The sequence below is a fragment of the Alternaria infectoria genome (assembly GCF_024043175.1).
Source record: "Alternaria infectoria strain BMP 0036 chromosome Unknown scaffold_1, whole genome shotgun sequence".
In the NCBI taxonomy this organism is placed as follows: domain Eukaryota; kingdom Fungi; phylum Ascomycota; class Dothideomycetes; order Pleosporales; family Pleosporaceae; genus Alternaria; species Alternaria infectoria.
Genome location: NW_026250690.1, coordinates 1546883 through 1568309, shown reverse-complemented (window position 1 = coordinate 1568309; position 21427 = coordinate 1546883). Strand labels below are relative to the sequence as shown.

Below are 21427 nucleotides of genomic sequence, written 5' to 3'. Positions count from 1 at the left end.
TGTCTTCGAAACTGTGCACGGGCAATGACGTCCCCATCGCGAACGCGCGCCCGACCTTGGATAGCTGCCAATCTTCCCACTTCCCTTCCAGCTCCTCATCTCCTTCTACTTGTTTTCGTCAAATCACGTCAGGATTCTGCCCATCACGTTTCGTAGTCGTCCGTAACAGCCATCCGGCGGCGGGGTAACTTGATTTTAGCTGGGTGCAACGCGCCCGCGTGGTGGCTTAGCGCGACGATGGGACGCCGCACTGCCGTTCGCTCACCCTCGTGACAGCTTGCGCCGCTAATGCACCTCTCACTTCCTGCGACTTCATTGCAGTCGATCGACAGCTATTTAGGTCAAACTTTGTTGGGCATTTCGCGACGCCATCCAAATACGATAGGACGCTATGGACCATGTCAGCGCATCTCTCGAACTCCTTCATCGTACGTGTCACCGTCAATAATCGCTTGAACTCCTCGATCGACGACCTACCACGTTCTAAGCTTCGTGTATTTCACGACATTGTGCAAGAGATGGCTGAACTAAAAAGGTCTTGACTAATCGTTTGTCTGCTCTCAAACACGGAACAGGAGACAATGGGGTTAGATTCACGATGCTAACGTCGCTGTAGTCATTTGCGCAACTTTGATCTTTGTCCGCGACGTCACGAAAGACACAAGCGGCGTAACTAATACAACGAACTTTTTGAACGAGACGCTTGTGTTTCTGGATGTGTTTTCGAATATCTGCTTCAGCGACTTAACCGGAGTTCTACGCGACAGTCGTTTACATCGTATCTTACCAAGTGATGTAGAGCACTCTCTTTACTCGCTCAACAAGTCTCTAGCCGCGCACCGGGAGGCGTGGAGGTACATCGGCAAGAGTCCCACCCCTGGTGCGGGGCAAAGAAGCATTGAGGATCTGAAGCGCGGTCGCGCCGCGTCACTAGATGTTCAGCATGAAAAGAAGAGCTGGAGAGACGAAATGAAAGAACGCTCGCAACTCTGGCGAGAAAAGGCGCGGCCAGGGCTATACAAAGCATTGTTCGGAGAAGAGGAGATGGCCACACTCACCTTGAATTGCTTGCAATGGACACATCGGCTTCGTCAAACTCTGGAAATTGTCTTCCTTGGCATCGGACCTCCGGATCCAGGATTCGGTAATTCCAGGCAGGCTGCTATCCTTGGCGTGGCAGAACAACTCGAACGCCAGCATCGAGCAGGTGCAGAACCTTCGGGCGACTATACTGCGCTCGTTGGCGCGCTCAGAGAAACGATCAGCACTGGGCAGCCATCGCACGGCCTTATCAAGACGATATACGATGACGGTGGAGATGAAGTCGACGTTCTTGTTGAAACGCGATCGGACGACGAGACGCCTGCTGAGTACATGTGTCATTTGACGTGGTTGCTACAGGCTCCTCATCAGACTGACGTATCCGTCAAGAGCGACGCCCAGAACGGCTACCAGCTGCATACATTAAGCTGTATGGGTTTCATCGATGATCCACTCAACAGAAGGAGTCTGATCGTCTACCGCGCTCCGCAAAGCCATCCTTGGGCATCAAACCCATCGTCTTTGTATGACATGATCTCGAAGGGTCCGACCGCGAGACCCTCAATAGGAAGTCGCTTTCTCATCGCAAGAGCGCTGACAAGCACACTACTCGAGTCGCATGCCTCCGGCTGGGTTCACGGGAACGTACAGTCGCGCAGTATCGTAATGCTGCCAAGATCGTTTAATGATCTCGAGTTGTCTCCCTTCTTTGTTGGCTGGGGTGTCCTCCAACCCCTCGAGGCTACGCACTTCCCGTTGGAGCCGAACCTGTACCGCCACCATGACCGTTTTGGCCGACCATCTTCAGAATATTCCAACGAGCACGAGATCTACTCACTGGGCGTGGTTCTTCTAGAACTTGGACTATGGCGGACAATGGCGAAAGTCTTCGCCCGCCGCATAGAGAAGTTCCCGATCTTCGGCATAGTACAGCAGCAGGATCTCTTCAATCGTATACACAACGCGATACTAGATTGGGCCAACAGTACCGAAATCGAGAGAGAGATGGGAAAGGCTTACGCGCAAGTCGTGTCAAAGTGTCTTACTTGGCACTATGAAGATCCAGTCGAAGGCATGATTGAGTTCCGAAAGCAAGTCGTGGACGTGTTGACTACAGGATGTGGATTATAGCCGGTGGGCTGCCTCTGGACATTAAACCCAGTCGAATTGCGACAAATACCAAATTTGAGAGCGATTAAATACTACCGACTGAGGACAAGGAGTGGTCGCGCAAACACAGCAACGGCGTCAGCGGACAGAGTCCTACGCCAAACACCAAATACAAGCGCGCATGCAAACAGCAACGAATGTGTCGACACACAAACCTCTTGGGCGGGGAAAGTGATGTTTCGTATGCTATATGTTGGCGCTACGACCTCGCATCAACGGTTGAGTCGGTCCACCCTCTTCCTCAGTATATACAATACAACAGTATATGGTAGTCCAAGCTTTCAAATCACTTATCGGTTACGATGTTCGGGGTTCTTCCAGTGGTCTTCACGCCAAGTGAGCTCCCTGCCTCACTGCCCGGAAAATGCTATGACCACACATGGCCAGCGTCTGTCATTGCAGGCTTTCCAGAGGTGCTATGACGTTGCGAAAATTATATCACTTCGCCATGGGCCCGTTCTGTAGATGCAAGTGAGCACGGGTACTCAGAGGGTGCTTCGTCTACTGATAAATAGCCCGTCTCTTACACTCAAGCACCTTGGTTCCCCTCCACCCTTACACCCACCAGCGCTCTCAAAGTCTTGGTTTCACCGGCTGTACCGCGACTACCGCTCTCCTCGCTAACCGCCCCGCCCTCACATCTTCCGACGAGCGCGTAAGAGACTGCGCCGACCCGACGGACTCTGCCCGCATCGCGCGACCACAAGGCCGAACTCCGACTGTCGCAATGTCCAACTTGAACGAAGAATACGGTCCGGAAGACATGGCCTGGGTCGCGGCCGATCTTCAGATGAGGGAAGAACAAGATCTGAATCGTGCCCTTGAAGCAAGTCGAGCTTCCGCGGGAATCGGGGTAGCACCGCGTTCAACGAACGCTAGGGTCACAAGACAATCCGAGGCGGAGGACGAGGAGATTCTTGTTGCGCTTGACGTTAGCCGGATAGAAACAGAAGAGGCGGCCCAGAGAAGCAATGCAGACGCGGAGGCGCATCAACAACGCCTTCTCGAGGCTCTAAGACAGTCGGAGCTCGAAGCACGAGCTGCCGATCAAGAACGCGAGCACACTTTTGTTGCGCTGTCCATCAGCCAGGTAGAGGCAGAAGAGGCGGATCGGAGACGCAATGCAGACACAGAGGCGGACCAACAACGCCTTCTCGAAGCTCAAAGGCAGTCGGGGCGTGAAGCACTAGCTGCCGATCAAGAGCGTGAGGCTACCCGGAAAGCTGAGCTACAGTCTCTGAAGGATGAGCGAGCTCGGGCTCAAACTGCGCGATTACACCAAGAGACCTTGGATCAGGCCATCGTCGAGAGCAAGGTGGCAGCCGAGACTGAGCAGCGGCAACATGAACAAGAGTCTGCACGCCTTCAGGAAGCATACGCTGTACACGGCCTGAGCGAAGACGAGCAGTTGCTGATAGCGATCAGCCAAAGCAAGAATGAAGAGCATTCTCGTGAAGTTGCACACGTCGGGCAACTTCGGGAGGATATGCTGCGCTGTGTGAACGAGCACGGACGGACCTCTGCACCATCGAATGAGCCATCGGCTACCCAGTCTCCAGAAGACCGCCCAGTGTTGGGAGCCATGGCGTCCTATCCCCCGGGTCCGGTGACTGAGCAGGAACAAAGGAGTGTGGCCGATGCTCGGGAGGTCATTGACAATCCGAACGTACTCTATCGGCCTTTAACGCCGATCTCAGAGGCATCTGCATCGCGGCCAGCAAGTCTTCGATCAGTGGCAGAAGCCCAAGCCCAACGTTTCAACATCGTCACGACGGATCACAGCAGGCTGGATGTCAGGCTTCCATACCCACCTGGCGCACTTCCTACACCACCAGCCTCTGATAGAAGCAGATCGTCTATTCGATCAATTTCATCAGGCCGCCCACCGTCTTATCAGACGATAGAAGAGAACCCTGCGCGGAGAGTGGAGTCGTTTGAGGTACCCCATGATATCCCGAGCGAGTCGCAGACTAGCGAAGCGCCTCCCCGATATCCCGGCGCTTATCCTCCGTCTCCTTCCCAGGCCGGTTCGGCGGCTGCTAGTACGGTGCTCGATTCAAGGCCGATCGCTGGGACGCCCTTACTTCCAGGAGCATACCCTCCTTCGTATGCGAGCAGTAGAGCACCTCGCAGCGTGGCGAGAGCATTTTCTGAGACGCCTGTGCAAGAAAGTGTCGTGTCTCGACGCCCGTTGGGCAACAGGGGATCCAGCAATGTGTCTTCAGTGCCCTCATTTCAGGGCCATAATGCGGGTAACAGTCATCTACAGGGAACCAATGTGTCTACGCGAAGCGAATCGTTCCCTGGCGCATATCCGCCATCGCTGCAAGCAAGTGGTGTACCGAGTCGGCTGAATACGATATCGTCTGGAGGGACATTCTTCACAGCCCAGGAAACGCAGCCACCTCCGCGCCAAGCAAGACCACAGGTCACTCTCTCCGATCTCTGGAATCACCGGGATCGCGATAGTTATCAGCGGGAAGGACTAGAACCTCGTCCCTTCACACCCGTTTCGTCATCTGCACAGTCAAGCGAAGCCTCGTCTGCTATTCGACCACCGTCGTCTCGCACGTCTCAGGGAAGTGTTGCGCGTAAGCCTGTTGCAAGATCTCAGCACACTACTTCCGTTGCTGCTGAGCACCCACCGCCAGCCACTGCTGCCGATGCAGTCAGTTCGTCGGACGTGATCTCGTCTGGCTTGCGGCAGGACCCGGTGACAAACGTATTCAACGGTCCGGTCAGTGTGACCATCAACAACTTTCCCGAAGCGCCCAAGTCCTCCCAGAATCTGTTGAAGCAAGTCTTCAATAAGAGCAGGCAGACTAACAAGGGCGTGAAAGCTGTCGAGCAGAAAGGGGCAGAGTTCTACGTCAAGGGTGTAGCTGAAGCGACAAGCAACCTTTGGAAGAATAAGAGAAAGATATTTCCTGCCAGGTCTTCCAAATCAGCCGGAAATGCTGTGATCAACGAAGCGAGAGACATTGATCGTTTTCCTGGTTCTCCGGCTCATGACGACGTGGGTACTATCGCCAGTCCCTGGCCTGCGAGACAGTGTCTGCACGTCGTGAACGCAGATCCAACGCGCTCGGGTTTGAGCACACCTGAAACCACAAGGCCGCTGCAATCAGAAATGTCCGGACAGCAGAGTGAAGAGGTCGACACTCCTCGACCATCTACATTGCAGCGGTCGGTAACGTCACCTCCGCTGACAGCGACGATACCGTCGAGGCCAATATCGCTGGATCGATCGATCGTTTCCCAGATTTCGGACGTGAACGGCAATGCAGTAACTCCGCCTAGTGTCTGTCAATCGAGAGTGAGAAGCTCGATGGATAGTTTCCGGTGCGCTTCCGAATTGCGCCCTCAGCCGCTGGACATTCGCAAGCAGCCTCCTCCTGTTCTACCAAAGCCTTTGGAGCTGGCCAGTCCTTCTGCAGGTGTAACACCATCGCGACCACCACCGCCTCCTCGCAGCCGGAATCCGATGACGAGGCGTATGCTTGGCGAGCAAGAAGAGGGGTCTGGGTGGGTGCAGCAACCAGTGCATTTTCCTGGCATGAATCTGACCCAGGAACCAACGATGGGCTCACCGGATTCCATGACGGTGACACCCCCAACACCTCGGCGGATCAACGTCGATTTGAACCGCCGCAGTCAATTTGGGCCAATCGACACGAGCTTGGCGAACGTGCCTCCTGGTGAACGTCGCATCGACGAGTTCAACTCACGATCGATGATGGATCTGGGTATGATGGGCCAAGTAGGCAATGCTGCGATAATGGAGCCACTACGTGGACAGTACGAGCAGACCTATGCCCGTCCACCGCACGTGCAGCAGGAAAGGCTTAATTCGGATGCCAGGGCAAGGAAAAAGGAGAAGGACACCCAAAAGGCTTTACGGAAGCAGTGTTGAAGGTTGAGAAGGCACAGAGAAGTGAAGCCTGGAGTAGAGGAAGAGTCCCCGTCTGACTATTTCAGCATCGTTGTAGCAAGTATCGCAAATAATTGTATATCGTTTTTCGTCTCGGAAAGGTTTGCAGTGCTGTTGTCGCATCGTCATTTCGTCGTGGTACGGCTCCAATAGGCTTGCAGCTCAACGGCTATTCGTTTGGTTTGCTTGTCAACCGGGAAAGAACGCCTCCGATAACGTTACCCGACATCGCGCGTATGAGTGGTGGGGTAATGGCCCGCTCGAGCAGGGGTGTCGGCCTCTCCATCAATTCCCGATCGATAAGCAGCGGAGATGCATGCCGTCGTAAGGAGACCAACTGTTGCACTGCGAACTAAAAGGGGATAAGTATCCAAGAGCCAGGCACGAAATACCTCGTTGAACGATTTCCCAAAGTCCCATCGATCGTTTTCTCAAAATTTGAAAGCATGGGGTCTATAGATATCGCAAGTGGTATTAGGACGGTAGGCAATCAATGGAAATAGTCAAAGAGCTCTGCTGACGCTGCATAGAGTTGGAGTCGTTTAGTGCGGTTTGTCGCGAGCGAGGACGGTGCTGAGCACATCGGCGAGCCCATTGATGCCGAATTGGATGGTATGTCGATCTTTTGTCTTTATTGCCCGTTGTTGCTAATACGTTGCAGTCGGCGCAGCCCTTACTTCAGGATCAGAAGTAAAAGTCCGCGTGTTCACCGGGTCGACCGTACTCTCCGTGGACACCCAGCCAACACTAGTGACCTACACGATATCAAGACTATTGCCACCGCTTTCAAAAGCCGAAGTTGGAACGATCCGCTGTATAGGCCTGAATTATCGGAAACATGCCAAAGAGATGAACTTGGACCTTCCCGACCACCCAACTCTCTTCTTCAAGCCTTCAACATGCCTCGGTTCGCCAAACGCACCTTTGGTCATTCCACATCAGGCGACAGATGGCCAGGCCGATTACGAAGCCGAGCTTGCGGTTGTCATCGGGAAGCTAGCCAAGAACGTGAGTAAAGAAGATGCGATGGATTACGTGCTGGGCTACACATGTTCGAATGACGTAACCGCGCGAGTCCACCAGTTCAACGGCGCGCAATGGGGGTTCGGCAAGGGCTTTGATGGCTTCGCGCCAATAGGGCCATGCTTGGTATCCGCGTCTTCGATACCAAACCCAGGCGACATTGAGCTGAAGACGGTACTCAACGGCGAGACTATGCAATATTCACTGGCGAACGATACGATCTTCAGCATACCAGAAATAGTGGCATATCTGAGCCAAGGAACGACGTTGGAGCCAGGTACTGTAATCATGACGGGTACGCCGCATGGAATTGGTGTGAGCAAGGTGCCCAAGGTATGGCTCAAACCGGGAGATGATCTGAGGATTGTAATGAGTCATGGTATGGGAAGTCTGGTTACACCCGTAGCTTATGAGGAAGCTTAGAGTATATACCGACAGCGAGGCTACATGACATACAAGTGGAACAGTAGTGCCATCTTCTTAGAGAGCAACGAGATATGCCAAAAAAAAAATGGTTGCACAATTGGCGGGGTCGGCAGTATCTACAGAGCGTGATGCGCTATTGGAAGCCGAACAGCATCTGCTCTTGTGTGATGTTATCCAGTACATTCTCCCAGTGCTGCAGATCGGTTGGCTCAAACAAAGTGGTGAAAGATGGGTCACCCCATGGGGGCGCATGCCATTGGAAGGGCCCACCTGCACCTATCGCCGGCAGATCTGGCACCGTTACCGAGCTATCTTCCGTATACGGTGATGTCAGGTCGATGGTATTGGCACCATGCACGGCAGGTGGCGCATTTTCTGCTGTGTTGGGACGTGTTTCAGTACGACTAGCACGAAACTGATTCGCTTTCTTGATGCAGAGTTCAATGATTTTGACCTCAGCTAGCGCGAACTCATTGAGCCAGATATCAGCTCTTTGCATCTCGCAATATGCGGAGAGGTCCTCTAGTATCGCGCGACATTTAGGCGAGTGTGGATCTTTGACAGCGATTATTCCGAGGACTAAAGCGCTGTTGAAGAGGTGGTGTGGACCCAAAGTCCACTTCAGACGGTCATTCAATGGCTGTTGGAAATAATCGATGCGCATGGCAAGGTCAGCGCATGCCGACGATATGCACGCATCGTGACTGTGTCTGAAGCGGTTCGTAATACTTTGGCGCAGCAAATACGGTCGATGAAGCGTGACGCGGGCGAAGTGGTACATGGAGTGGAGATGCAAGCGATTCCAGTAAAGGAAGGGGAGCGTGCCATCCATAGATGTGTCTGGGGTTTTCAGGTGATAGTAGTCTGGTAACCTTGCCTCCCAGTCGATAATATCATGATCTAGCGAAATTACGGTGTCGTAAGAAACGGTGAAGAGACCAAAGCAACGCTCTTGAATGCTGCCGATGATCTTTGCCAGATCGTGTGCAAGGAAGTTGTAAACGCTCAGGGTAGGCTCGGACATGGGTAGCTCTGGGATGGCGGACGTATCCTCGTCTGGTTGGTCGTCCAACCAGACGTTGGTGGCTCTTTTGACGAGACACTGCTGGTCAACTATAGCGAAGGGACGACCGATGGCAAGCGCGATAGTCTTATCCAAGGTATAGAGATGGCTCCACAAACGCCTTCGGGTTTCGGTCTCTTTACGCGAGAGACGCCAACGTTCGCCATCGATATGCATGCCTTGTGCTTGGGCCATACGCATGGCAAAACTGGTCGTAAGCCAAGCCTCCGGTACTCTTCGCAAATGGATCAGATAACGTGTGACCAGAAGACCGGCACGAACAAGATCTGTCGACTCTCCGTAGAATGTTGGTGCAATGACTATAGCGCGCCTTGCTGCCCAGTAGAAGCGTAGTGATGTCTCTTGAAGCTCACGTTGCACTTCGCCATTCTTTGGATAGGGGCAGTCGAGGAAAACACCGTACGCAAGGACAATAAATAACAATGCCAGCCACCTCAGATCGATAGATGCATAATCATCGAAGCCGAATTTACGCTCCCAGAACTCGTCATACTTCAATTTGAAAGACTGTGGATGGATGGCGTCTATGGTCCAATTCAGCTCGTCGAGGAAGACATGTACGAGGCGATCGACGCTGGCCTTGTTGCGCGGCAGCAAGCCTAGGAGATCCCAGATCTGCGAAAAAGGGCCTCCAACATCGCGGAAAGATTGCGCCGAGGCCGCAGCATGCCGTATACCGGAGGAAAGATCTGGTGCGGGCTCTTCGATTATTTTTGCTGCAGCTTGAGGTCCGAAATAGGATGATCCGAAAAAGGATGGGGCGTCTCGACTGCGGAAGAGATTACCGACTTGTGCGTCTCTGGGTTCGGGCGAGTTTCTGGCACGCGTGGAAGTGGTCCGTGTGTCTTCGCGGTAACATTAGCACCAATCTTTGCAACGAGCGTGTCGACAAGGCTCTCGCATTCTGCTGCGTGAAGGCCAGCGCCGATAGAAACGTACCTGTGGGATTCTCTGACGATATATCATCATTCAGAGGGATAGCGGCGACACGTGAAGTTTGCCGACGACGGGCTTCAGCCTCGTCGCTGTACGTGCAGCTTGAGGCAACGTCGCGTCTGCTGCAGTTGAAGCATGGCAGCTCTCCGTCGCACTGCGTAGGCCATCAGCTATCTATCCGATGTATTGAGCATTGCTCGTGGAGTGATTGCAATCGTTCATAACGGAAGCACTGCGAAGATGGCTGGGTTGGAGGGTCGTCATCACAACGCGTTGTCGCGCCGCGAAGCTCGGAGCGACTGCTTACGTCATACGCACCTTTTGCTTCCGCCGATGGCACGCGACACAGCTCTTCGCTTGTCGACCTCTCTTCCTCTTCTTCGCTGACGGACCTTCGTCACCTCTGTCCATCTCTCCCTCGTATCGCGTCTCCGTCATGTTGATGATTCCCGATAACGCTGGGATTTAGCCGATAGTATCTCTATCGGACGCCTGCCTGCCAATGTTCCTAGCGCATCCTCCATGCGTATCATGCCCACTTTAGCAGGGCTCGCTATCTTCCCGCGTCGGACAATTCCTTAGGCACCGATCGGCAATAATGTTGTCCCAGGTCAAGATGAACGGTATAAGGTATATGTCATGGCAGATGGGTCTGGTTTGGATCGCAAGCCTGTATCATGAGCTTTCCGTCTCGTCTAGCCGCGGAAGACGACACCACCGACACCATGTCGCATCCAACCCCGGATGATAAGACCTTTGATGGTTCAGTTCACGAGAAGGATACCCAAAGTGGCGCTAGCGAAGAGATTCATATTGATCCAGTCGCTGAGAAGAAGGTACAAGCAATGCACGCAAAACTGGGTATCACGTGCTAACTAAGATCAACAGCTCATTCGCAAACTGGACCTCATACTATCTCCGATGATGGTCTTGGTGTTTCTGGTATGCATACAAACTCTCATTCACGACAACAAGTCTAACAAGGGTGCTTCAGGTGGCCTACCTTGACCGGTCCAATATCGGTACACACATCTCGCAACAATAATTTCCAAGGTCATTTGCTGATAGCTCTCAGGAAATGCTGCCATCGCAGGCATGAACGAGGATCTGGGACTCACCGGCAACCGTCTCAACGTTGCCGTAACGCTCTTTTACGTCACCTATATCGCCTTCGAGGTTCCAGCCTCTATATTGCTGAAAAAGCTGCGGCCATCCCGCCTAATTCCAATATTCATCATCGGCTGGAGCGCTGTCATTATCGGAGCTGCCTTTATCGAGAACTACGCCTCTCTCATCGCTACCCGCCTGCTCCTCGGTGCCTTCGAATCCGGCCTGTTTCCGTGCTTGACGTTGTACCTGAGTATGTACTACAAGCCTCTGGAGCAAGCGCGGAGGGTGTCGTATCTCTTTGTTGCATCTGCACTAAGCGGTGCATTTGGCGGGCTACTGGCGTACGGTCTCACAAATCTCCATGGCGCAAAAGGACTAGCTGGTTGGCGCTGGCTATTTTTGGTGGAGGGTCTCATCTCCATCATCGTCGGTGTTGCTACCATCTTCCTACTACCTGACAATTTCGAGACCGCGTGGTGGTTGAACGAAGACGAAAAGGCTCTGCTTCGCGCCCGACACGAGAACGAACGATTGTACCAGGGCAAGTCGATGACAACAGATGCCTTGGACAAGTCGGAAGTAAAGCTTGCTTTCCGCGATCCCAAAGTATGGCTCAGCTCTGCTTGCCAATTCTGCGCCAATACCTGCTCCTTCGGCTTCTCGACATTTCTCCCCGTCATCATTCGTGGATTTGGATACTCTAGCATTCGCACTCAGCTCCTCACCGTACCCGTGTACATCTGGGCCTCGGTAGTATATCTTTTCGTCGCTTTCTGCTCGGATTACTTCAACCGTCGAGCGTTCTTCATGGTCCCTTTGGCGTTAGTTACCTCAATTGGTTATGCCATGATGCTGGGTGTCTCCATGTCCTCGACTGGGGTGCTGTACTTTGCGACCTTTGTCACTGCTACTGGCATCTACTGTGTCGTGGGTTTGAACGTTACCTGGGTTATCAACAGCAATGCGGGATACTTCAAGCGCGCCACCGCCATAGGACTGCAACAGACGATCGGTAACTCGGCGGGTATCATGGCCGGCCAGATCTACCGTATTACGAATGACGATGGTCGGTATGTGATTGGTCACGCGGTCTCCATCACAACGATCACAATCGCGGCATGTGGCTACGCTCTCATGTACTTCACTTTGCGCGGCATTAATAAGAAGAGAGAGTTAATGTCTATCGAGGAACGAATCCGACAGATCGACTCAGGTAAACTTGGCGATCGCCATCCCGACTTCCGGTATACATTGTAGATACACAACCACAAAATAACGAATGCATTTCCCCATTACTAGGCTATGCAGAGGACCCAGGCTTCAGTCCCTTGAACGTTTTGGTGATATTGGTTATCGCGTCTTCAACTGGCAAGCGCTCCATAGAGCTTGCGCCATAGAAGCCATGTACGCCCTTCGTTCGGCTGATCACATACTCCGCGTCCTCTGGCTTCGCGATTGGGCCGCCGTGACATAAGATGATGACGTCCTCTTTGATACCTGTTGCAGTATCGCGTATCTCCTGGATCAGCTTAACGCAATCATCCACGCTCTTTCCACTGCTCGCCCCAATACTTCCGCTCGTTGTAAGACCCATATGAGCGACTAGAATATCCGCGCCTGCGTTCGCCATCTTCTTCGCCTCTTCCACATTGAACACATACGGCGTCGTTAGGAGGTCCATCTCTCGCGCCATCTTCATGACGTCCACTTCGGCGTCGTAAGACATTCCCGTCTCTTCAAGATTCTGCCGGAAAGTTCCGTCGATCAATCCAACAGTCGGAAAGTTTTGGATGCCGGCGAAGCCAAGGTCTTTGAGTTGCTTCAAGAAGCGAGACATGTCTCGGAACGGGTCGGTAGCGCATACTCCTGCTAGTACCGGCGTAGATTTGACGATGGGAAGAACTTCGCCAGCCTGAGATTGTTAGCCGCTAACTGGGAGCACCTGTTTGTCGCATCTGGCATACCATTTCCAAAACCACATCATTAGCGTTTCCGTATGGCATCAAACCAGCCAGCGAACCGCGGCCTGCCATTCGGTATCTTCCGCTGTTGTATATGATGATGAGGTCGCCGCCACCGGCTTCGATAAATTTCGCGCTCAGTCCGATGCCAGCGCCCGCGCCAACAATGATCTTGCCATTGTCGATCTGCGAGCGGAGATTTTGTAATATGCTTTTACGATCGCTTGGGGGTGACATGTTTGCGAACGAAGCGTACTTCAGCTCTTGATTGGAGTGGAGATGAGGTGTCTGGTATCAAAAGACATAATCGGAAGTCTCGATGCTGTAGCGATGATGCTGGGTCGCGCTGTTGAAGTATGCACGATGACGTAATGCAAGCGCGGGGGGCATTACACGGGCATGCGCATCCACGACCCACTCGATACTTATACATCAACCTTCTGTACTCTTTATCAGATGATTATATCATTATGTCCTCTCACCCACGCGTCGTACTTCTCGGTACTTGCGACACAAAGTTGGAGGAGCTTCTTTTCCTCCGCAAAGAAATAGAACAAAATAATGTCGACGTGACGTTGATGGATGTGGGTAGAAAGCGCATAAGGCACAGTTCCATCAGCATCAGTCAAGACCAACTGCTGAAGGATCAAGGTGGCGTAGAAGATGTGAGTGAGTTACCTCGAGGCGAAGTCATCAAGACGATGGCTGCTCGCGCTACCAAGGCAGTCAAGAAATTGTTTGAAGAAGGAAAGATACACGCTGTCATCAACGCAGGAGGCTCGGGTGGCACATCCCTAGCGGCAGAAGTGATGAGAACCGCACTTCCCATCGGCTTCCCCAAACTTATCGTTTCTACCGTCGCAAGCGGTGACACTGGACCCATCGTTGGAGAAACGGATATCACTTTGATGTACAGCGTAGTGGACGTCGCTGGTCTGAACGAGGTACTCCGAAACGTGCTCAGCAACGCTGGAGCCGCCATCGCAGGAATGGCTCGAGCATACGCGTCTCGTCAAAAAGATGCCCTCCAATCTCAGAAGAAGCGCGTCGGTATTACCATGTTCGGTGTTACTACCCCAGCCGTCGATTCTATACGAACACATCTGGAAGCAAATTACGATATTGAAACGTACGTCTTCCACGCTACCGGCCACGGTGGGAAAGCAATGGAGCGACTTGTCAAAGAAGGAGGCCTTGATGCAGTGCTGGATCTTACCACTACCGAAATATGCGACCACATCACTGGCGGTGTGATGAGCGCGGGCGAGCATCGTCTCGAGGCTGCTGCAGAAGCTGGAATACCATATATCGTCTCTGTAGGCGCGACTGACATGACAAACTTTGGCCCCATGAACACGGTACCGGAACGATACAAAGACCGCAAACTTTACGAGCACAACCCTGTCGTCACCCTGATGAGGACATCCGTAGACGAAGCGACTCAAGTCGGCGATTTCATTGCGGCGAAGTTGAGAACTCATGCAAAGAACCCTGAGGTGATTCAGATATGGCTTCCAAAGGGCGGTATTAGCATGATCGCGGTCCCTGATGGGCCGTTTCAAGACGAAAAGGCGGATGCGGCGCTCTTCGATGCGATAAGAAGAGGGCTCCAGGATAGTAAGGTCGAGATAATCGAGGACGAGCGCGCGATCAATGATCAAAACTTTGCGCGCGACATCGCGGAGGCCCTAGTCGCGAAGATGGGTATCGGACGGAAGGCGAATTGACGCGATGCCGCATGACCTTGAGGTGCACAGAGAGAGTTTGTTCAACCAACTCCATGCGCATGGTTAGCTACATGGACATACTCAAACATGAAAGATGACATCTTGTGGCTGCTCTTGGCCCCGCAACCAGGGCGCACCTATATTTATCGTAGGGCTGTGCTGTTTCCAACGTCCATCGCAAGGCAGCTTTACGCCCGTATACACGTCTCATACGATGCTCTGCCCCTGAATGGCTATGCGAGATGAGCAACAAGGCTATGTGGGTTCAGGCGTTCTGCGCTAGCTAGCCGATGAACCGTGACTGGACGCATAGCACTGCGGCTGGATTGACAATACTGGCGCTGATCCTGTGCCACTTGACAAACCTCACCAACTGCTTTTCCTGTCTTGTTGCTTTTTGAAGTACTGGCTTTTCTACTGTCAACTTCTATTTCACAGCCCGACTACACTCTTTTCGTCTTTCATCATGTTCGCACGCGCTAGCGTCCTGTCACTCAGTTTGTCATGCATCATCAGCTCTACCGCCGCGCTAGACTTGGATGTTCAGAACCAGGGTAACAGCGGTCGTCCCCACTTGCGTAACTAAAGCTTAACATCGATAGACTCCATCAAGAGTGCTGCAAAGACGCTTGCTAACGGTCTCGTCACCTTCTACAATAAGAGCGTGACCGAATCTGGAATCCCAGGCATCTTCCCCGATCCCTACTACTGGTGGGAAGCCGGTCTCGTCTTCAACGCGCTGATCGACTATTCATACCTGACTGGCGATAGCCAGTATGACTCTATCGTTTCCGAAGGTATCCAAGCGCAGCTTGGTGAGGATTCTGCCTTTATGCCAGCGAATCAAACTGGACAAATTACCAACGAGGATCAAACCACCTGGGCTCTAGCAGCCCTGATCGCGGCCGAAACTGGCTTCTCACCACCAGAGAACAGATCGTGGGCTGAATACGCTGCCGAGGTATTCGATGTGCAGGTGCTAAGATGGGACGAAGAAACCTGTGGAGGAGGTCTTCGTTATACAATCTTCACGTTCCAGTCTGGATATGACTACAAATCCAATGCTGCCACCGGCGACTTCTTCCTCCTGGCTGCCCGCCTAGCCAAGCTTACCGGCAACGGAACTTACTCTGAATGGGCGGATAAATCGTATACCTGGGCCAAGGACCGGGGATTGATCAGCGATGATTATGATGTTTACGACGGTACTTCTGCCAGCTTGGATAATTGCGAGGACGCCAATCGCGTGCAGTGGTCGTACATCCACTCGGTATATACGGAGGGCTCTGCTATCATGCAGAACATCGTGAGTATCTCTCCTTGTTTGACCAGTTTCATGCTGATAGCCACCGGCAGACCAACGGCGAACAGAAATGGACCGATGCCGTACAAGGCTTCGTGAACTCTTCCAATATCTTCTTCGAAGACGATATCCTCACAGAGATGGCCTGCGAACGTAACGGTAAGTGCAGCATCGATATGCGTTCTTTCAAAGGTATCACCGCACGCTCGTATGCCCGTGCAGTTATCGCTGCCCCTTCCCTCGCAGAGCCGCTCACCAAGAAGCTCGAAGCGTCCGCCAAAGCCGCCGCCGGTATATGCGAAGAAGTTTCGGAAGACGTCAAGTGCTCGCACTCATGGGATCATGCGGATACTTTGGAAACTGCTAGCGACGGCAATTTAGGTGAGGTGTTCAGTGCGCTGGCTATAGTGCAGAGCTTGCTGTTCTCCAAGGCTAAACCGCTCGCTTCGAATGGGACGGAAGCTGGGGGTGGTGACAACGCGACGCAAAGCGGGGATGCGTCGGGTACATCTGGTGCGGAAGTGCCCAAAGAGACGGGTGCGGCGGGGACAATCGCTGCAAGTGTCACGGCGGTCTTGGCTGTGGCTTTTGCTGCGGCACTCAGCTGCTAGAATTATCTATCCTAGCAATTTCGATTTTGGCAGGATAAGCCCTAGCCAAGGGACTACTGGACAAAGGTGCAATACGGCTATATTGAATCGCATCCCTTTCATCTCATCACGCATAGTGATGTCAGCACTATCTAGAAGACCGCGACGATACCGATGTTGATGCTGAAAACTCTCCATTGATGTATCATGCCTTCATCCACCCAAGTAACAGTAAGTTGAACATGGCTTCCATCTTTACACTCAAAGATAGCTTCGGATCTTGCCTCAGGACGTGGACTTTGACTTTCCACACTGATATCCAGTGTATACGATGATGGGGATGGTCCATCCTCGCTCGAGAACTCCAAAGACAACATGTTAAGTGGGCTCTCTTTAACGAGACGTGTGTAAGTCATTGTTGTCGGATCCCAATTTTTGGGATCTCTTGGTACGTATTCGCCAGTATGGTGTTGAGACCATCCTGCTACATCTGCGAGGCGCCAACCCAGTTTTTCGAAGAAATGCTTTGAGTTATTGATGACATATGACTCATGGAACCTGCCAACCCGTCGGTTCATACGAACGATAGTGACGCTGCCCTCAGTACGTTTGATGGCATCTCTGGTACTCACAAATACCGTATTAAAGGCGTTGTAGGTATTCCATGTCCCATTACTTGAGTAGGCTCCACCTCTGTACACAGGCCGTAGGGAATGTTGATCGTCATCTCTGTGGAGAGGATGTAGGATAATTCCAAGCATGTGAGAGCGCGTATCAGCACCTGCCGAGCAGCTAAGAAGCCCGATAAGGCAATACCCAAGCTTTGATTTGAGTTCTGGTACTTGCATGTAAATTGTCGGGATTCGCAAGTTGATTCCAGTATTTGTAAGGGAAAAAGACACTTCTGAGGCAAGTGGCAATGTTAGATCCGTGCAGTTCTCGAATGCTTTTGGAGACCTCGCTAGTAGCTCCTGCTCCTTCATTTGTACTCCATCATGGACAGGTATGAGATTTCCCGGTGAAAACAGAGTTGCCTCGCTGTTCAAGCCCCAAGCCAGAATTGAGTCATCGCTGTCGCTCCTCCTTATGATCTCTTCTTGCAGGCGTGCGAAAGCGCGCTCGCCTTCTCCATACAAAAGCGGCATATTGATATTGAATAATCCCAGCAAACAGTATGCAACGTCTTCCTGGCGACTTGTAATTCGATTAGATGCCCATGACATCTTTCTTGCTATGCAGAGGGCATCAAGCGATATCGCATACGACGCTCTGTACATATTCCTTCTGTTGACTAGACCGTAGCGAAGTACTGCTAGGTCAATTCTGGTAATATCAGAGATGTTTTGCGCAAGGGTTTGTCTTTCTCCGAAAAACGTCCAAGACTTGTCGTAGAAGAACACGTTTTCAGGCGCGATCAGCTCTTGCAGCGTCCAGCCGCGGGTGAACCATCGGCTTTTTGGGAGAGTTCCTTCAATTTCACCGGCCAGAACGTCCTCTAGGAAAGCATAACATTTGACGGAATTTGAATACCAATAGAACATGGAGTTGATAGCTTCTGAAAGCTCCGCGCTTGATGTCTTGTCGATACAGCACGTATCTACCCATGCATAAGCCAGCCCGTCTTGTACCGCTTGGCCGCAGGTGAATTCGATCTTCCGGTATCCAGCCTTTGTTCTGGTAGAATGCTGGCGCAAAGGCAAATCTGAGAATATGACTTCTTCGGGACCCCACGTATGAGATAAGATGGCGTAATTTGGGATGTTGCTGCCAATGAACTCCTCGAGCTCATAAGTTATGCAATTAATAAGGCGCATTTCCGAGGTACCTCTGTGGTATGTGTGGTTTGTAGGTGGTGGACATGGAATAGTCGTGTGGATTCTTGGAAGGCATCAGGCTGAGACTTCCCCGCTCTGACGCCCACCACGCTTGCTCAAGACTGGATCACACAATCACATGCTTACGCATGCAATGGTCAATAAAGCGACCATATCCACCTGAAAGAGCTGGTAAAGATTCATGTAGCAACATCGAACTAGCTGCTCTGCATCGTAGGCGGATTTGGTGTGATCATCTATCTATCCCAATTGGGTACAGCGTCATGATCTGATTATGTCATCAAAGTCGAGTCTCAGAGCAACGCTGTCATGCGAGAGCTCATGCGATGGCAGAGCGGAGGATCCTATGCGAGGTACCTACGAGAGGATGTATGATAGCCAAGAGTAAGCCAAACCACAGTGTCGCGGCTGACGTTGGCTGTTCGCGAGGTGAAGGTGAAAGCTGCATGTGATCGGTCTATCGTCATGGAGTTATTGCAGAGCCAGACTTTGGCTATTACTGTTGTGAGATATCTGCAGTCACTTCGACTAGACGCGGTCAGATTGATGAAAGCTATTGTAGTCCTTGTGGTCGCGGTGTTAGTGAGGGTATTGCGTCCTGCACCCCCTCCAGACAATAGAGACTTTCGTATTGTCGCAACGTACAGCAGTCAGTAGCACATTTTGCAGTTCTCAGCCAGCATATAAAATCAACCTCCTGCTCTTGACTTGCTCGTCCATCTCACACTTTCCTCACAACGACATACAAACCCTCAAAACAAACTGACATGTCGTCCACTTTCCTCTTCTTTGCGCTGGTCGCAGTCATGTTCTTCGCTCTTCAGGTCGCAACTTCGTTCGGCCTTCTGGGTTTTCTTCCAGCCGCGCTGGAGGATGGGGCTGGTCCCCATCTATCCTCTGGGGCATGGTTTTTTGCCGGCTGCTGTATCCTTCGGTCCTCGCCACCAGCCTGCCGTGCCCTCTCTTCCTCTGTCCGGATTCTCGCCGCGCTGGTTCGTGAGCTTGCTGTCCTCTCTCGCGACACGACGATAGCGGCCCTGAAAGCTCGAGTGCTGGCATTTGAGCAGAATTCGGGTGCCGCTTACGTCCCCCCTCCCGGTAAGCAGTCGCTGGTCGACTGTGAGGCCACCATCGAAACGCTCCGGCGCCAGATCAACAAGTTGACTGGCAAAGTCGCCATATATGAGCGACACTACAACGTCACCGCCGTTGACGCCGACCGCCTCACCTCCCACCACACCATCGCCAAGCTGAAGCTGGAGCTTCAGTCGAAGTGCGACGAGATTTCCCGGCTGAAAGATGCCATTATCCACAAGCGCAACGACACAACGGTGTCGACCCTTCTCTGCGAGCGGAACCGGCTGGAGGTAGCCCTTGAGGCCAAGAGCAAAAGGGTGAACGAGCTGGAGCCGATCGCTCTTCAGCACGGCCGCGATATGTACCAGCGCGACGCCCAGGTCGCCATATTCAACGCCCTCAAGGAGTATATCCACCGGATGGTGGAGGCGGGAGGTGTTCAGATGACCGTCGTGGTGTTGTTCCTTGGGGCTCTTGCGGGCAATGCTGGCATTGACCTTGCGGAGCTCGGTATCGACGGAGCCCAGTTCCAGACTTACTTGGACTACGCCATGGCTGTCTGTGATGGCCTCCCCTGTCCTCTCCTTCCACAAGGTATGTTCTCCTAACATATCCTCTACTGATTTGAAGACCGTTTACTAATCATTGTCTAGGTGGCTTGCGCCTTCATGGCATTCGGTATCCGCTGTCTGGTCTGCGCGTCTTTGGCAACAGGGTTGTCGAGGCTGGCCCCAGTGTCGTCGTCGCTTCCACTCCAGCCATCGTGGCCGCTGCCTCTTCGGTACCCCCCGTCGGCTACAACACCTTCAGTGCCCCTCCTGCTATCATGCAGAACGCACGGAATACCTCCTGCGCGACTCAGCATGTCGCCTCTGCCGCCCCTCCATTCGTGTTTGCCGGCTTCACAGCCCCCTCCAAGTCTCCCCCGGCAATGCCGTGTCCGGCGAAGACCTCCGCGCCTGCTCTGCTGGATCCCGTTCCCGTGGCGCCCTCCCAGCCCGCCACAAATGAGACGAGACAGATGAGCTTCCAGCCAAGCAAGAGGCCGGGTACTTTTGGCGTAGGTGGCGGCGGGATTGGAAAGACAAGTTCGGCTCCGAGGAGGTCTTGAGCGCGTCGGGTTTGGGGGTGGAAGCAGAGGCGTGCTTATGCGGTGGTGGAGGTGTCCGTTGTATTTGTTTCTGGTCATGAGCGTGATTCAATGCTTCAATAAAACCTGTTCAGATGCGCCAAATATCACCTCTGTGTCTAAAGTGACCCAGTAAGCATGCTCTCTTACTTTGAGCAACCATTTTTTCGTGTGTTGTCTTGATTCAGACCTGGAACTGCTCGACGATGCCAGATGTTGCTGTTGGGCCCAAGTTGGCGCAGGTAGTCAGAAGGCTGAGGGCAGAATGTCGCGTCATCTTCGCGTCGCGGGACCATTGGAAGGAGACGCGACGCCAAGAAGCTTTGACCAGGATTTCGCCACCCCACCCAATGCCTCGCACCCTGTCGCGAGCTAGATGCGATCTCCACCACGTTATCACTTCTGCACATTCCAGGTACATCATTCGGGTATCCTTAGATTCCTTCTCTCTCAACAGCTAGACTGGATGCAATACGGCCGCCCAACGTGTGGCTGATCGAGTGCGCCTCCATTGGGCAGATGCACGAAGGCTTAGCATCCATCTGCAACTCAACTATGTGCAAGGGCCACGCAACCTCGAGCTACCCTGGGCGTTGTCTCTGCATAGATGCTGGCACTGGACAACACTGCAAGTAGGCGATTGGATTGACCTGTTCCCCCTGGTGCAGCAGTTACGGTAATCTTCTAGAACCTTCTTTACTAATGGATCCAGTCAACATTGTGGAGTTTCGGAGACGTAAACATCTGTTTTACCTACCCATTCCGCAGCTGTTTGGCGGCATATTGCAGGAGACTTTGGTTTCCTGACATCTGATTATGGTCTTTTCTCGAAATCGCCATAGAAGCCATGGTATTAGGAGAAATGATTGTCTTTCGCGTGTCGTAGTCGCTTGCCCACCTGTGAGAAAGCGATTCCAGGGAGACAGACAAACTCTTCCAGCTCACTTCCTCGTTAAACGTCGCTAAATGCCTTTCTTGATCACCACTTCGCAGCTTGGCACACATCCAACTATCTGCCGCACGAGCGATGTCGCAGCCGCCACTCCCTGGAAAACCAGAACCTACATTTGAAGGTTTACCTCCT

The 21427-nt window shown here is 52.7% G+C and overlaps 9 protein-coding genes across 9 annotated transcripts; 7 read left to right on the top strand and 2 right to left on the bottom strand.

Moving 5' to 3' along the window:
* Positions 1-391: 391 nt before the first annotated feature.
* Positions 392-2172, top strand: J4E92_000549 (uncharacterized protein; the record flags this gene model as incomplete). Its single annotated transcript, XM_051491965.1, has 2 exons — positions 392-428; positions 617-2172. 2 exons carry the CDS (start codon positions 392-394, stop codon positions 2170-2172), a joined length of 1593 nt encoding a protein of 530 aa, XP_051357477.1.
* Positions 2173-2590: 418 nt separating this feature from the next.
* J4E92_000548 (uncharacterized protein) lies at positions 2591-6124 on the top strand (the record flags this gene model as incomplete). Its single annotated transcript, XM_051491964.1, has 2 exons — positions 2591-2599; positions 2780-6124. The coding sequence occupies 2 exons, from the start codon at positions 2591-2593 to the stop codon at positions 6122-6124; spliced, it is 3354 nt and encodes a 1117-aa protein (XP_051357476.1).
* Positions 6125-6588: 464 nt separating this feature from the next.
* On the top strand, positions 6589-7588 carry J4E92_000547 (uncharacterized protein; the record flags this gene model as incomplete). The annotated part of the gene is made up of 3 exons (XM_051491963.1): positions 6589-6624; positions 6673-6754; positions 6804-7588. 3 exons carry the CDS (start codon positions 6589-6591, stop codon positions 7586-7588), a joined length of 903 nt encoding a protein of 300 aa, XP_051357475.1.
* Positions 7589-7724: 136 nt separating this feature from the next.
* J4E92_000546 (uncharacterized protein) lies at positions 7725-10049 on the bottom strand (the record flags this gene model as incomplete). Its single annotated transcript, XM_051491962.1, has 3 exons — positions 7725-9520; positions 9615-9765; positions 9930-10049. 3 exons carry the CDS (start codon positions 10047-10049, stop codon positions 7725-7727), a joined length of 2067 nt encoding a protein of 688 aa, XP_051357474.1.
* A 287-nt stretch (positions 10050-10336) lies between these two features.
* J4E92_000545 (uncharacterized protein) lies at positions 10337-11978 on the top strand (the record flags this gene model as incomplete). Its single annotated transcript, XM_051491961.1, has 4 exons — positions 10337-10447; positions 10500-10553; positions 10606-10633; positions 10687-11978. 4 exons carry the CDS (start codon positions 10337-10339, stop codon positions 11976-11978), a joined length of 1485 nt encoding a protein of 494 aa, XP_051357473.1.
* Positions 11979-12021: 43 nt separating this feature from the next.
* On the bottom strand, positions 12022-12919 carry J4E92_000544 (uncharacterized protein; the record flags this gene model as incomplete). Its single annotated transcript, XM_051491960.1, has 2 exons — positions 12022-12633; positions 12686-12919. The coding sequence occupies 2 exons, from the start codon at positions 12917-12919 to the stop codon at positions 12022-12024; spliced, it is 846 nt and encodes a 281-aa protein (XP_051357472.1).
* Positions 12920-13152: 233 nt separating this feature from the next.
* Positions 13153-14409, top strand: J4E92_000543 (uncharacterized protein; the record flags this gene model as incomplete). Its single annotated transcript, XM_051491959.1, has 1 exon — positions 13153-14409. The coding sequence occupies one exon, from the start codon at positions 13153-13155 to the stop codon at positions 14407-14409; it is 1257 nt and encodes a 418-aa protein (XP_051357471.1).
* A 290-nt stretch (positions 14410-14699) lies between these two features.
* On the top strand, positions 14700-16323 carry J4E92_000542 (uncharacterized protein; the record flags this gene model as incomplete). The annotated part of the gene is made up of 3 exons (XM_051491958.1): positions 14700-14706; positions 15012-15715; positions 15766-16323. The coding sequence occupies 3 exons, from the start codon at positions 14700-14702 to the stop codon at positions 16321-16323; spliced, it is 1269 nt and encodes a 422-aa protein (XP_051357470.1).
* Positions 16324-18904: 2581 nt separating this feature from the next.
* Positions 18905-20325, top strand: J4E92_000541 (uncharacterized protein; the record flags this gene model as incomplete). The annotated part of the gene is made up of 2 exons (XM_051491957.1): positions 18905-19808; positions 19868-20325. The coding sequence occupies 2 exons, from the start codon at positions 18905-18907 to the stop codon at positions 20323-20325; spliced, it is 1362 nt and encodes a 453-aa protein (XP_051357469.1).
* Between the last annotated feature and the right edge of the window lie 1102 nt (positions 20326-21427).